Source organism: Drosophila takahashii, chromosome 3R (genome assembly GCF_030179915.1).
Source record: "Drosophila takahashii strain IR98-3 E-12201 chromosome 3R, DtakHiC1v2, whole genome shotgun sequence".
In the NCBI taxonomy this organism is placed as follows: domain Eukaryota; kingdom Metazoa; phylum Arthropoda; class Insecta; order Diptera; family Drosophilidae; genus Drosophila; species Drosophila takahashii.
This window is the reverse complement of record NC_091681.1, coordinates 31,335,080-31,351,383: the sequence shown is the minus strand read 5'-3', so window position 1 is coordinate 31,351,383 and position 16,304 is coordinate 31,335,080. Positions and strand designations below refer to the sequence as shown.

Here is a 16,304-nt window from a genome sequence, read left to right as displayed (position 1 = left end):
GCACCTGATAGCGTCATGGGTTAAAAATACGGAGGTGATGCATGCCCACATGTGAATACATGTCCGTGTCGCGACGGAAAGTCTACGCTTTTGCCTTTGGCCGGGTATTATCGCCAGACTCTCTACTGAAAAGCCAACGACTACGAACCCGAACATGATGACAGCGAACACACGTCGTTAGCGGAGTGGAAATAGGTATAGGAATAGGAATCGGAATCGGAGCACCTTCCTCCAGATAAGAACCCACTTGCATAGTCACGAACGCTTTGGCCAGGAAGTGTAAAAGCCGTAAACAGCTCTATAAGTCCACAAGTCCGCACAGCGAAAAAAAAAAGAAAGAAAAAAAGACCCACACAACTGAAAAGCGAAACCCGTAGAACGGAAATGCCAAGAGCCCAACACTCCAGAGCACATTCATAATACAATAATAATACAATGTGTGTTTAGGTTCGGAAAGGGGGATATTGGGGGGTGATTTTCGCCACTTATCTGCGGCCTTCGTCGGTATGACTAGGCCAAATAGATTCACATTGGTTAGGTTCGTTGGATTCCTATGGGTCATATGGTTTCTTATCAATCAGGCCAATCACCTAATCAATAAGATGCCACGGAGATTCTCAAACAGGGGCTGAATCACATTAAGTGGCGGTTTTTCAATAGATAGCTACATATAGCTATAAATGTATGATTGATTAGAGATACGTTTTCCACAGACAATAAAATATTATAAAAATATTGTGTTCGAACTACGAAAATGTTTTTTATTTAGAATGGTGGTAAATAACATCTTTAGATACACACTATAAGAATAAGATTTCGTCGCCTGTGTCGAAAATGTTGAGGAGTTATCACAATTTGTTTAGCACTTGCATATGAACACGATTTTTATTTGGAATTGGGTTTGATATGAGAAAAAATCTTTGCTAAATTTTTACTTGGAATAGAGTTTAAGTAAGATTTCATTAAAATGTGTGTTTTACGTAATTTAAAATATTCAAAAATATGTACCAGATTTTGAGAAGTTAAAAAATTGCAGAAACGTAGTTTTATGATTATAAAAAGCAAGTTGAATGTCAAATGAAGCCAAGTGATATGAATAATTAATATCAAACAGTAAAGAATTACTTTATTGCACGCACAACACAAACATCCCTTCCATAGAATTGGAAAAATTATTATGGTTTTTCCCATTAAAATACCGTTTTTAGGTCATTCACAAAGATAAGCAATACTATAAAACTATCTTTGTTTCACCGAATTTTATATCGATTTCCCCGGAAAGAGATGTTGTAGAAATCAAAAGTACTTGGGGAACTCTTTTGTCGCTATTAAGCTCATAGGAAATGGGAACTTTTATGTTTTGTTTAAGAGTTCTGCCCTTGAACTTGGTGTATTGTTTATTTCTGGAGGCAATATCGTGGCCCTCTCTCTCTGTTTTGTTGTTATTAAATATTACAAAAACAATTAACCGCTCGAAATTAACAACTTTAATTTGCAGTCGTTTAGGTTTTATTGTTGCCATATCTGTTATTATTCCGTATGCTTAATTTTTTAATGAGCGTCGCTCGATTTGTTTTCTGCCTCGTTTCTCAGTGCAAAACGGTTCTACAACAAACTCATTAAGTTTTCTTAATCACTTAAAGTGCAACTAGCCACGCCTTCTCCGCCTCCCTATGTCTATATATAAATAGTGTAGCCCATTAGCAGACCCGATAATCAGCTGTTTTTCGAGTGAAGGTCTCTTGGATTTCGAATGCGATTGTTTAATTGGGATTTGTTTTTCTATCAATAGATGGGAAAGTGTTAAAGCACTTGTCCCTGAAATACATTTAAGCCCCTGAGGTAAAAAAGCTTTTTATTCGAAATTGCACGTGCACTTTTCTTGATAATAATTGTAGCGGAAATGGTTTAGGATATGATTAATACCTTATAGAGCCATTTGAACCTTATATGGGGAATATTTTCTGTGCTTTTAAATATGGGTATTTGGTATACCCACAACTTTCTTGGCTTATTCATTCGATACCCAGAAATTTAAATGTAATTCTGGGAACTCAATGACTTATTGGCGAATCGATGACGTCGCTCCAATGACGTGATCAAAACTTTAATCAATGTAAACATTATTCAAGCGATCATATCGCCAAGTAAATAATTAAGTACGTATTCAAGTTGTGTGGACTTAAATAAATCGAACGTCGGTTAAGCACTTGAAGTGAAATATACATATAATTATAATGTAATTGAAACTTCAAGATACAAATGACGAACAAACACTGAATCGAGATCAAAGTAAATTTAATGTGAATGGGAAAACGCAGTACTGATAAATGTTTGCTGGAAACGGTTAAAGTGTAAATTTATTTATACGATTCCTTAAATAAATTAGCAGAAAATATTTTTGAACTGGTTTTAATTTTTATATTTCTTTATTTTGAAATTTTTATCAGAAAAGTAAATATAATTTTAATAACCATATACTTTATTTTTGTTTAATGCTTAAATTTAAATTATGTAGGCATTTCATATAGCTCTAAGTACATACAGCTATGAATGTATTAACTAACCAGAAACTTTCTCAATTTAGTTGCGATAATTCTTCTTTTTGTACTTTTTAATGTTTAATTTTAAATTCAAATATATATATGAGCTAACAGGATACTTTCACAATTCGGTGGCGATAACCTTTCTTTCTTTAATGCTTAAAAATAAACTTTTGAGATTTCTAAATAGATTGTTTTTTTTTTGCGGACCAGTGATAAGCTAAATATTTTTTACAGTTTCCGCTTCCGTTTTCAAGTGGCAGTTCCAGTGAATTCTTAGCCCATAAAATATTAGCTAGAATGGTAACCTAATCGGCGCTGCCCCCGTGCAGTCGCCTGGCAAATTACAGCCACATTAACATCAACAAAAAGGCATTCAACCCTCAGCCTTGATACATCCGTCGCATATTCATAATAAACCCTCCTTTAAAATCAAGAATCCAGAATCGAGAATCGGGAATTGGGAAGTGCTAGGGCGTCGCCAGGCACTCAGACATTGCTTATCGAGCTCGTGCTGTGAGAGGATCCTCATTCAAAGTCGCAGTCCACAAGTCTCACTTCCCATTCCCAGCTAATGGCCACAAAACATTTCGGCTACCTGGGCATGGCACATGGACACCTCACCTAATGGGCCTCTCGCATCGGAATCGGAATCCCAGTCTGAATGGGTTTGGAAATGGAAATGGCATTAAGGCATATACGCAATGCATTACTTTGGCAGAGGAACTGCGGCTAATAGACGCATTTAGCACGCGCCCAAATGCATCTCGGCGATTCAGATACTCGCAGTCATTAACTGACCTCAATCGGCAAATGTCTGCACAGCAAGAAAATATGAAAGATCTAATAAATAAAGAACTTAAGTAAACTCATCAAAAACCGATTACTGATTAATAGAGTAATTTTACTTGATTTGTTAAAAATGTAACTACATTTAACTTTTTTAACACAGGTTTTGTAAGTTAATTTATTATTAAAATTTATTTATTAAAAACTTTTTTCTTGGCATTAAAATACAAATCTAAGAAATCATTGGTAATTATAGAAAACTGATTTTGCTAACAAATAAATAAATAAAGTATTGAAAAATTAATAGTAAAACATAAAATATAATTAAATTTGTAGTTCTTATACCAAAATATGTATAAAACGACGAATTTAAATTGTAAAAAAAAGAAAGCTAAGTATTTTGTATTTCACCATCTATTGAAATACCAAAACACAAGCTTTGTGAAGAAAATATATAGAAATGTTTATAGAAAAATTATCATTTCAGCGTTCCAATTTCTCCAGATCACTATGGACGGCAGTCCATGTAGTGACGAAGCGCACCAGGAGAGTGTGCGAAGGCGACTACTATTATATAGCCGCAAAATTGAAAATCTGCTGTGATAGTCCGATCGTAATGAGTAATACACCAATCGAAAGGTATTGCAAAAACTTAAAGGATTGCATACCAAGACTTTAAGAAAATCAATTGGCTTGGGAGAGAGAGCGGTGAAAGTGAAAAAGTGAAAATTTCGAAATTTGGAGCTGTTGGGGCCGGTGGGGATAAATGCCCCCTCGCAATGTTTTAGTTGTATTCCTTTTGAAAATACCCGTCGAATGAGGGGTCATTTGTCAAAATCCGACGCTCCGTTCAAAAGTTATAGCCAAAATAAGATTTCCTTCTTCTTCCCAAAATGAAAATTTAATTCTGTTTGTCAGTTTGTCAGTTTGTCAGTTTGTCAGTTTGTCAGTTTGTCCAAAACATGTTTCTTAAGTTTTGAAAATTTAATATGACGTTCATCCCATCGATATAAAAAACTTTTGTTCTACCACTTTTGGAAAAACTAGCTAGTTTAGCGGGAAAACAGCTATAAATAGCTAAAATTCGGAAAGCCGTAACTTCTATACTACTAAAGCTACAGACTTGTGCTGCATCTCGTTTGAAAGGTATTTTTAAATGCTATAAACGCCTTCTATATGCAATTTGAGTAAATGTAATAGTTAAAAAGATATGAACAAAATAAAATTTGTTTAAACTTTTTTTTTAGCTTCTTTTTAATTTTCTCAAAAACGGCTCTAACGATTTTCCTTACAACTTTAAACTGTATAGCCCTTGAGATTCCTTAAATTTTGGTATATAACACATTACTGTAAAAAGTCACGTTTAAAAATTATTTTTATACGAAAATAGCCACTTTTGCCAGCTCGAACAATTAACGCTCCCTGAGTATTGAATTTTGTGGGAGGGTATCCGAACTGTATTTTAGGGTCATGGAATCAGTAAATTTGCACTTAAGAGTTCCATATAGGAATCTTTTGTTCTACGACTTTTGGAAAAAGCCGCTACTTTAGCGGGAAAAAGCTAAAAATAGCTAAATTTCGTTAGTTTGTAAGTTCTACACTACTAAAGGTACAGACATGTACTATACCTCGTTTAAAAGGTATTTTGAAATACTTCAACGCCTTTTTAACTTAATTTGTTAAAATACAATAGTTTAAAAATTATGATTGACCAATTTAAATTTAAATGTATATATTAGCTCCTATGAGAGCAAATGTAAACAAACAAAAACTTCTGATATCAAATAAAAACACCTCTTAACGAGGTAAAAAACTAGTGACGACCGCACCTTCAACATACAAAAGTTCTGATATCAACATTTGTGACGAAAAATTATTACACTCGTCATTAAATAGACTTTCTAATATTTTTTCATTCGGCACGCTGCAATAGAAAATGCCTGTGAAGGGAAAAAGGCTGGAATAGTCTGCTAGGGCGGGCCGAATGAGAAAATATTAGAAAGTCTATTTAATGACGAGTGTAATAATTTTTCGTCACAAATGTTGATATCAGAACTTTTGTATGTTGAAGGTGCGGTCGTCACTAGTTTTTTACCTCGTTAAGAGGTGTTTTTATTTGATTCAATATAGGCATCGAAAATTTTACTGACTTTTTCGGCGTGTGGCACTTGCATTGGCCGCCAATCGGCGATGGAATTAACTGAGGTGGGGGATTTTATACGCGAACACAGGTAACCTGTCCGCATATCTGAGCCTCTGAATATCTCTGAATTGCGGGAGGCCCACAGCAGTTTCTCAGTTTCTCTAGATTCCCCCGGTCTTAGTGTTGGTGCCTTGGTATCCGTGTGTAAAAACCCCGATGAGTCACCATCGTCATCCATTTCAGAGTGCCGATGCGTGGCATACATAACATACAAATCGGATTCGAAACCAGCAAAAAACCAACAAAAATCCAACATGTGCCCGGGCAACTGGTCCTCAAATTTGAGTGGGAGAATTGAGATACCTTTACAAAAAGACGGAGAGGGAAAGAGAGAAAAACTGAGACAGAGAGTGAGAACTGTGAAACCAAAACAAAAACGTATCTTTCAAGTGGAAAATGTCAACAAACGAGCTGCGCGCCAAATTTGCCACTTTTAGTTTTAATTTCGAGTCGAGCGGAAATTCGAAAACTCACTCGAAAATTGAGCTGCCGTCCTGCTCTATTAAAAATCGCATGCGATAACTGCCCGACATTCGATTTGTATCTGTATCTGTGAGTTTGTTTTGCATTTCTCTCGCTCGCTGTCTCTCTTTGGCTCTCCCCCTTTTGCTGCATCATTCTGACAGTTATTGTGCCGTTCCACTTCCCATCGACATTCGTCAGGGCCGCGAGAATCATGTGGAGCATACGAAAACCGTTCAGCCGGGTTTTTCCATGCGGTTATTGGCGGTTTTATGGATTTTTCTGATTACCGATTGTTACGATTATTTTTGTCGCGGTCAAGGAGATATTTTTGGGATGTGTGAAATTCCTAATTGACTAACGGAAGTGGGGAATTATTTTGAAACGTCAAGTGTTAATTACATTGAAACGGAATCAATCCAAATGAGTTACAAATCAGGTGATTTTAGGTTCAAAAAAAAAATACTTAAAAAAAATTTGTAGTATATGGGCTTGATATACCTGCTTTTGCAAACAACTTAAAAGTACATTTATTTATTAATTAATTTATTTTTGAAGATAATTATCACAATTTATGTAAACAAAAAATCTGAACTAATTGATTTCCGAAAAGTAGGCAATAATTTTAATCCATAAGAGACATTTTTTAAAGCATACTTTTTGTGAATTTGTTTGTTATTAAAATTATTGTTATACTATTCTTTCTATCACTATGTTTCAAGTAGAAAATATATAATAAATATTCATAAATATTTAAATATTCTTTAAATTATTATTATTATTATTATATACTAAGTGACAAAATATTTAAAATTTTCACAGTAAATTGTAGGAGTTGAACTTGTTTACTGGCTAATGAAAATGTAGCATTTGACGTTTTTATAAAGTGTAATGTTATTTTTTCTAAAATGTCTGGGCAATCCTAGCTCTGAAACTGGTTCCATTTATTTAGTACCCAGTCGGAAGTTTTGGAGTGGTCGGCGTTTCGGAATGCTTCCGGAACGCATCTTTGTCCACAGAAAAAATGCGATACAATGTTGGACAGCATCCAGAATGCATGCTAGATGCATTCCCAAGTCATCACTCCCCTATAGCTTTTTTAGAAGGCAAAACGGAAGCGATCCGTGCAATCGTAGCTTCTCGTACGTCGCAGCCGAACCCTTGCCGAAACCCGAACGCTGGCCGATCGTTCGTTTTTTTTTTCAATCGGTGCAATCATAGCTTCCATCGGAATGCATCCGGAATGCATCCATTGGCATGGAAAATATGAAATGATAATCTTAAACGGTGGTCTTGAAAAACAAATGAAAAGAACAAAAGAGACATTGCAAGAACGCGCGCGGTTTTTTCGTTTCTAATGCATTTCTTCTCACTTGCTTTTTGGAATCTGACCAGTTAAGTGTTATTGATTTTTCGGTTAAACAATTTTAATCGTTTTATTTGTTTATAGTTCTTTAAATCAAACATTTGTGCTTTTCTGTGCCATGTAAGTATAGTGCGGTGATAAGTGGAAATAAAAAATAATAACTCTACAAAAAAATATACCTCTAAAGAGGTAAAATAACTAACTAAATAAAAGTGTATTTATTTTTGTAAACAAACAAAATCAATTGTGTGTGTGTGTCTAATAAACAAAGCGGTTAAAATAATTCTTATTCGGCCACTGCATCGCGTTGTTTACGGTTTTTGCCTATGCACAGTGTTTGTACATACAGTGAACCCAACAGTGAACGGACACCCATTTTTTTCTTATAATAATACTGCCCTAAAATCATACAAAAAAAGTGAAACACAAATTTTTGGATCTTTTTTAATATTTAGTGTTATCCATTAATAGCCTCCATATTTAAAACACAACTCACAACAATCATAAAAATAAAAGAAACAATCAATTAAAATCAGTTATGAGTTGTGTTTTAAATATGCAGGCTTTTTGTTTTTGTTAAAATATTTAGAGCTGTCAGTGGAAGCTTAAAATAAAGCAGTTTTATGATAGAAAAAAATGGGTGTCCGTTCACTGTTGGGTTCACTGTACCTGCTGTGTGCCGAATAAGAATTGTTCACAACATTATACTAACTAATTATTGTTTTTATTTTTTGCATGACCTCTTGGACGGATTTTTGACAACGGAAGAACAACAACATCAAAACCTGTAAGTATTAAATTTAATTGTAATTTCTGTGTAACAAAAGTGCCGTTTTGTTTTCATTTCTTGGTTTCATGTGTTCCCTTTTTGATTTCGTTTCTGTTAAGGTGGACCTAAGTCCTGACGCTAGCAAAAGAAAGGCGACGACGAGCAAAGACAAAGGACCGGACAAGGACAACGATTTGGACATCGATATTGAGGATGATGGGGAAGACGTGGTAACTTAAATTAGTTTAATATGTGTGAAAAGAAAAAAAATGAAATAATAAAAAGTGAAGTTAATAAAAAACGTATTTTTAAATCGAGTAGAAATAATTTTTTTCAGAAGCACTCTAAAAGATGCGTTCCAGAACGCATTTTTTTGAACGCAACCAAAAGCACCATTAAAGATGCGTTCCAGTACGCATTTTTTGAACGCAACCAAAAGCACTCCAAAAGATGCGATCCGGAACGCATCTTTTGGAACGCATCCACAAGCATTCCAAAAAATGCGTTCTGGATCGCATCTTTTGGAAGGGAAAAATGGAAACCAATCCCGAGCGTTTCCGAAGTTTCCAGCCAAGCTCGATGCGTGAAAAGGGAGCGCTCCAGGAGGGCTCCAGGAGCGATGAATCGGAATGCATCTTTTTTGTCCCGCTTTGCTGTAAAAAGGAAGTGAGAAGTGCATCGATTCGGCATGCATGCATCGGTGCTTCGGATGCTATCCATCATCCCTTCTGGATGCGTTCCACTTCCGACTGGGTAACTCTTCATCCCTGGTATCTACGCAACTTGAATTTCCAGGCTTCCCGCCTGTGTGCGTGTATCTGTGTGGGCCGCTCGTGTGCGTCCGCGTGTGTGTGTGTGCGAGGCAATGGCCAAGACGTCACCCGTCGGTTGGAAGCGGTGCGAGAGGGAAAGAGAGAGGAGAGGCGGTGGCAGCGGTCTTTTCGCCGTCGCCAGTTGCCAGTTGCTCTGTTCAGTTATTCAGTTATTTTTCGCTTTTTGTTAAGGCAACTCAGGCGACTGCAGCAAACGGCAGCGGAAAGCCACGCGGCCGTCTCCCTCTCGCTCTCTCGCGTTACTCTGTCTCTGTCTCTCCTTCTCTCTCGTTAATCAGTCCAGTACCGTACCGTGCCACCCCCTCCACGCCCCATTTTGGTGCTCTCCCGCTCGCACGCATTTGAGAGCCACGTTGGTTGGAGCGAGATAGATGAAGAAACACCCCCCCTCTCGTTCATAAAGAAATCCACCCAACTTGTTGTTGTTACACTTAAATTTTTAACACTTTCACAAGTGCAAACCCAGAACATTCCCAATAAACCGTTAAGAAATTACAAAACTGTCGTGTAATCTACAGAAGGAGAAAAAAAACAAAAAGTATTGTGTATTTGTGAGAGCGGTAAAGCGAAAAATCCGTAAAAAATTACGAAATATTCAACCGAAAAGTCGTACAAAGTTCGATAAACAACGGTGCGTGGTGCGGGGCGTGGTCCGCCCGACTTTTCAATCTAGAGAGTTCTACGTTTATAACTGGAAAAAGGCTAAAAAGTGTGTGTATCAGTGTGCTTGTGCCAGCTGCACATGTAAATTTTGTTTATAAACGCCAATAAAAAGCAAGAAACAACAGCAACAATGAAAGTTAAAGTCGAGCGCACAACAAGAAAGCCCGCCATCTCAAAGGCCGAGGATCCCGAAGAGCAGGATCGAGGAGATCTGGAAGAGGAGGATCAGGACCATGACCAGGAGCACCCTGATAACCAGGAGGAGGAGGAACTGGACTTTCTGCCCGCCGATCTAACCGCCGCGATATCGACGGCGACAACAACGAAAATAGCAACAACTGCCGCCACACCAACGTCGGCTGTCGTGCGCAATCTTATCGTAAGTGCGATACTCTATTTGTATACCCTATATACGGGGTATTATCAGCCGAAAGAAAGGGGGTTTCTTCAAATAAAAAACCAGTATCGTGACTTGTAATGCACCTTTAGAATCCACAAGTGGAACGAGGTACCTACTGATTTTAAGACAATCTCTGATTAGAACTTTCATTGAGCGGAAGATACAATAAGACAAAGTAGCCATAGATATGGAATTTATTTAAATTAATATGTACTAAAGCTGGAAAAGTTATATTGGTAGTTTCATAAAACTTAGAAAATTAATGTTTTCTATATTCCCAGTCGATCATATCATAGTTTCATATGACAAGTCAGAACAAAAACTGTCTTATAGTCAAACATTTTCAGTTCATATTACCCCAACTTTATCGTAGGGAAAGATAAAATAAATAAACTTGGTCAATAAGTTTATGATTAGGTTAACAAAATTCTTGTATAGTGTTGCTGATAATAAGATAAGATACTTAAAATAAAGTTAAAGAGTATTTTATCAGAACGGAACTACCCTTTAAATACTCCCAAAAGGGTATTTTCAGCTTCGTTACTGCCTTTACCATCCGGCTTTTGATATTCTCTGGGATAAGGGAAAGAGGAAGAGGGGATCGAGATGAAGGGGGATTCATAGGCACGGGCGGTACAAACTGGTACTGCATAGAACGCAATAATTCCGTACTCCCCCTGGTTTTGGATCACCAATCTCGGAATTTCTCACTAAAAGCTGAAAGCTAAGGCTAAACTTCAGTGGCAGAAATAAAATGTATAGGAAACGGCACACATACGGGCTCTGGAAACTTGTTTAAAAAAATATATTGAACTTTTTTTTGTTGATTTTTTTATTTTGTTGTTGTTGTTGCTATGTATATTTCGTCTGACTTTTTTTTATTATGATTATTCGCCGAATTGTGTGGTGCGCATTTTGTTGTAGCTTTCCATTGTTATTGTTGCCGCTGTTGCTGTCTCGTTTTGGGTTTTTATTTCGTATTTACTTTGTCGACATCTTTGGAATTTCAATTTACACTTTTGTTGTTGTTTCGCGCTGTCACTCTGTGCCGCTCTCTCTCTCTCACTTATACCAAGGCGGCAAAGAGAGAGCAGCTCGCACAGATACAAGTCGGACACGTTCACAGATTCTTTTATCGCATGCGAGAGAGCCGAAGTGAGCGAGAGAGAGACATGTCAGTGGGATTTTGTGCATTCCCTCATTGCACTTGATTCCTAGTCGCTGCCAAGGTTGCCCCCCTTTGCATTTGTTTTTCTATTTTTCCATCTCTCTATTTTGGCATGTTTTTTTTGTTGTTTGCATTTGTATCTCTATAAAATTTTGTTTTCTGCATCTGTATCTTTTTTTGGCGTAGGTGCGGTTTTTATTTCTGCTCGCTTCTCGTTTGCAACACGTGCATCGACAATTTCAATTTCATATTGCTGCAATATGGCCAATAAGCCAAGAAAACCGAACTGAGGTCAAGGCTTCCGTTTCCGTTTCTAATTGGATTCCACTTGGGACTGCAGCAATCTTTGAAATGCTCACCAAATTATCACAAATATGTGCTGCATTCTATTATTTTGAAAACATTTAGTTTTTGTTTTTCCGTTATTTTTACGAGTGTTAATAAAGTGTTTTTTATAACCATTTTTTAATGATCAACTCTAATATTCAACTTTTGTTAGAGGTAATAAACAAGATTTTTATTGAAATAATAAATAACATCCTGTGTAATAAAAATTAATATGATTTTTAAAATTAAAATTCCCAGAAAATAAAAAACACGAGTAAATTATTTAGTAGGTTTTAACATTTATCATATGCATGTTATTTCCCAAAAAAAAAGGAATTAAATCGTAATCAGGATGTTTAACATTTAAGTTAAAAGACAAAAAATAAACATTTACTTTATTGATATTTACTGGCTTGTTAAAGACATTTTAAATTATACTAATAAAAGTAATGTATTTTGCATTGAGGTTTGCAAATTTAAACACCCCCTTCAACTGCATCAAGTATTTATAAGGAAAATCGAGAATTCAAAAATAGACTTGTCTTCTATTCGGCACACAAATCCCCGGCTAATACCAAATCCCAGACTTGACAGGCGACATATATGTTGGCACTCTTCCTCTTTTTGCCTTATCCCTCGATTTCTCTCTCGCCTGACATTCGAAATTATGCTGCAGTTGATTTTGCCATAAAATTAAATCCAATGCCAAGGTCAAATGGCACTCAGATGCTGCGGCTCACCCCTGTTTTTGAACCCCCTTAACCCCTTAAAGTCCCCCGTTTGATAGCTCGCTGGTATTCCACTTAGAATGTCAAGCGACTCACGCGTCGCAATGTTTTGAGATTCGATGGGGATGGGGGATGGTGATGTGACGATCAAGATGGGGTTGGTGCGAGGGGATGTTCACTGTACACTGCATGCTTATATGCTTATACTGTATATGGTGCTATGCACTTGAACAACTCAAATTGCCTTTTTCGCATTGCGCTGCATAAAACATGCAGCGTGCTACATAAATATTCCATGCATTAAAAGCAAACGCATTAAAAGTCACGAGCAAATCGGCTAACGAGCGGCGAACTCTCCTCGGAGATAACCTTTTTACAGATTTTTAAGTATGCACAGTTGGGGTCAAGAAAATAAGGATTCATAAGTGGCAAAATATTAAATATCGTGTTTTGGAGAAACTCAAAATGAAAACCAAATATATTGTTGCATACTTTCAGATACCTTTTTAAGCGATCTTAAAACTCTAGTGATTTTTTTGATTTTGTATGTTACTATTAAAACAACAACAAGTTTCTTTAGAAGATTTTCTAGAAATTATATATTCTCATATCTTTTTGGAATATTTCATTCCTTAAATTCACTTTTATTTTGACCCCAACTGTGCGCAACAGGCACACGTTTGTTATATTCGCATTTTAGCGCTTTATAATCACGATCAGATATCCAACAGAAATTGCCAATTTAATGTGCGCATCAACTAAAAATAAATAAATATAAAATTGCCAATGCCTTTTTCCGCCGCCGCCGCTTTTGTTGCCATCAAAGCGATGTTCACTTAGCCAGCAAATAAATAAATAAATGCTCGCAACACAACAAACAATTAATTATTATTGTTCTTGTGTTGTTGTAATTTCGGTTTCAGTTCCTCGACTTTGACTTCTTCTCCTTATTATTCACTCCTACGTTTTTTTATGGCGAAACTTTTACGACATTTCGCGTTTGCCTGTCCTCGCACTCGTTTTTTTCGTCTCTTTATTTGTTTTTATTATTATGGCTTTCGATTGTTCCAGGAAAATTTCAGGGGATTTTGTAAATTCGATTGCGTTGCTATATGCACGTTCGTAGATTAAAAATGATATATAAATAGATGGTATAGATAACAGAATGTGTTCATTTGTAATTGGCATTGAAGCACTTGTTACCCAAAAACGATTTCTTTGATTGACTTTTGGCTTCTTTAATTTTTCTAGGAAAATATTTGTAATACAGTTTACCAAAACTGATAAAAAACGTAAATACAAGTTTTACTGTTCATGTGAAAACTTGGAAAATAATCTACGACTGATTATTTTGGCTTTGTTCCTTAACTTTCTGTGAAAAATAATGATGTAGGTTATTGAAAATAAGTTAGTGATTGTTCGTAAAATTTATGTGTCAAATTATTAAGTAATTGAAGATAATTGAGCTAATAACCATTTATTAAAGTTTATTCAAGGTTGCTTAAATATTTGTGGGCACTTTTTTCGAGACTTTAAAGGAACGTCACTAAGGGTATTAACATGGTGAATTAGCAAAAATTTTATCAGCTCTTTATTAAGATTATTTGCGCTATCTAGATCTACAAAGTTCTACTCTTTGTTCTTTCCGTGGATTTGCTCTTTCAATTAGGGGAAATCACCAGTAAAAACGAAATACAAATCCCCGTATCTGCACTTAAAAGACCGTTTAGCTTGTGCATTTTGGCGCTACGCTAATGAAATTATCTCATGACGTCAATGGCTTAAACTTAGCATAAGCAAAGGCCTTTGAAAAAAATACAAAAAATCAACTTTAAAGTAGAGAAGCCGGTTTTTTTCGAACTCGCTTCATACGAGAGCCAAATTTGGTAACGCGATTGCTCTGCACGATGACGTCAGAAGTTGAGAGAAAGAGAAAAGCGATCGCTTTTCAATTCCGCCGACACTTTTCCTCCCCAAGGAAAAACGCAGCATTATGTCATCACTTATTTGAGTTTTCAAAATTAGCTAGCAACGAAAAATATGGGAGCAACAAAAGGAAAATGTCAAAAGTTGCGTGTTTTCGCACTAGCTTTCGATTTTCTTGGAATCAAAATGGGTCGTCATGGGAGGCAAAAGACAGAGAAATAAATACGTTTATCAGGAGCGCTGTTTATAGGGGGATATAGATTTAAACCTGATTCGATGCGATGTATAGATAGTGCACTGATAAAGCTTATCTTTTGTATATAGACACCGCACAAATTAAGAGTCATGCTTTCATCTGAAATTGATAAAGGAAGTGAGCTAAAAAATAAACACAACTGAACGATTATTGTAATAGGTACTTATTTTATATTGTAATTAAAACTGCAATGCTTTAAATAGTAATTTCTAAAAGATTAAATTAGGGTTTTATATTTCTTTCCTTTTAGTAGGGGTTTTTAGCCGTTTATAAAGGTGTCTAAAAGTATGCAATAAAAACAGGGAACGTAGTTTTTCGTAGTTTTTTTGATATTATATTTTTTTTTATATTCTATAACCCCATATAATTTCTTTTGACTCCGCTACTGCCCGTCTATTAATTTGTTTTTGTGGGTTTGTTGAACTTCCCAATGGAGACGGTTTAACCAGAAATGTGAAATGTGTGTGAGGCGCCACTACTTAATGCTAAATGCCAGTTGCCCGATGCTCGGAGTTCTACCTTATAATATAAGGCTGAAATTTCCCTAATTGAGTTATACATCGACAATACAACTAATTCCCTTCGAAAAGCCGGCGGAAATGGCACATGGCGGCAAATGGGATTGGGAAACTGGTGTAAAATTGGCTTGGATTGCCCAGTGGAATTGGAGCACATCTGGAACCGAGTGGAGTGTGGCTAAAAATGCACTATCCAGTGAAAGATTTACACGATCCTGTTTTGCTGGCGATGGCCCGTGTTCCCCGGCCTCCAAAATAATGCACTTTGTGACGCGTCATCCAATGTGGAATTCTGAGAAGAGGCGCAGCATCGCAGGCATTGGCATTCCGGGGGGCAGGACAAGGCGGAGGGACTTCACCATCAGCAGCGATTCGCCACGGCGTTGAAAAGTGCGAAGCGGGGAAAAAGATAAAGCCAAGGGAAATTATCGGGAACTGACGCCCGAGCAACAGAAACCACACACAGCACTCCCCAGATTGTGTCAACTCCTTTAAAATGCAACTGAAATATAGGGGTATTTTGGGTTCGCAAAGAATTGACAAATGCAGCGTCAGAAAGTCATTCATTTTTACCTGCTTAATTTTAGGAGGTTTTTAAGAATTTACCCTATAATTTTGTAATGTCATATCATAACTCATATAAAGTTAAAAAATAAATTTATCTGGGTATAAACGAAATTGTATAAATTTCAATCAATCATAAATATATTTATTTCCAGATTCTCTGGAATGTTCGTTTAAAAATCAGAAATAGTTCATAACCTGAATGCGATTTTACATTTGTTGGGTTACTAAATTGACAAATCCATAGAGCCAGAAAAATTATCTAGAAAATTCGATGACAATATTATAACGGATTTTATAAAAGCTAACAATTTAAGCGGCTTTATAAAATCTAAATATAATTTTTTATAACTTTTTGCCATCTTGTGTCCTTATAAGTAGTATCTTTTATAACACAAAAGTAAAATTTCCCGAATATTAGTTTTTTATCAAATTATCTTTTTCTTCTTTGGCTTTCCTGAGGTATTCCCTGGTCGAGCCGTATCCTCTTCATTTTTTATCGAACCCCTTATGCTGGGGGGGAATTTCGCAATGCTGCATTGGGATTTCCAACGCCATCGGCTCGCATCGCCTGATTTTGCCAGGCTTCCTCTCTTTATGCTGAGTGCACTAATTTGCAGAGCTCTCGCGGCTTTTCAACTCACCCAGTTGAGTGACTCAAAGAACGCCGAGTGAAACCCGAGTGGCAAACGAGTTTCGTCGAGCGCAATATATTGGCAAGTGGGTGCCAAGTGTGGAGCTCCAATGCCCTAGGCCTCGACACGTCCCTCTCTCCCACACCACCACCAA

At 36.5% G+C, this 16,304-nt stretch overlaps 1 protein-coding gene across 2 annotated transcripts in view; it reads left to right on the top strand.

Moving 5' to 3' along the window:
• The window catches only part of kay (transcription factor kayak), a 36,235-nt gene that overhangs the window by 2,645 nt on the left and 17,286 nt on the right, over positions 1-16,304 (top strand). Inside the window, exon 1 of one of the 2 annotated variants that reach the window (XM_017149747.3) lies at positions 9,111-10,007. The exons of the other annotated variant lie outside the window; for it this stretch is intronic. Within the exon in view, the coding sequence (XP_017005236.2) occupies positions 9,759-10,007 (249 nt within the window). The 5' untranslated portion in view covers positions 9,111-9,758. Of the gene's footprint in view, positions 1-9,110; positions 10,008-16,304 lie in introns of those variants that run through there. 2 annotated transcript variants of the gene reach the window in all.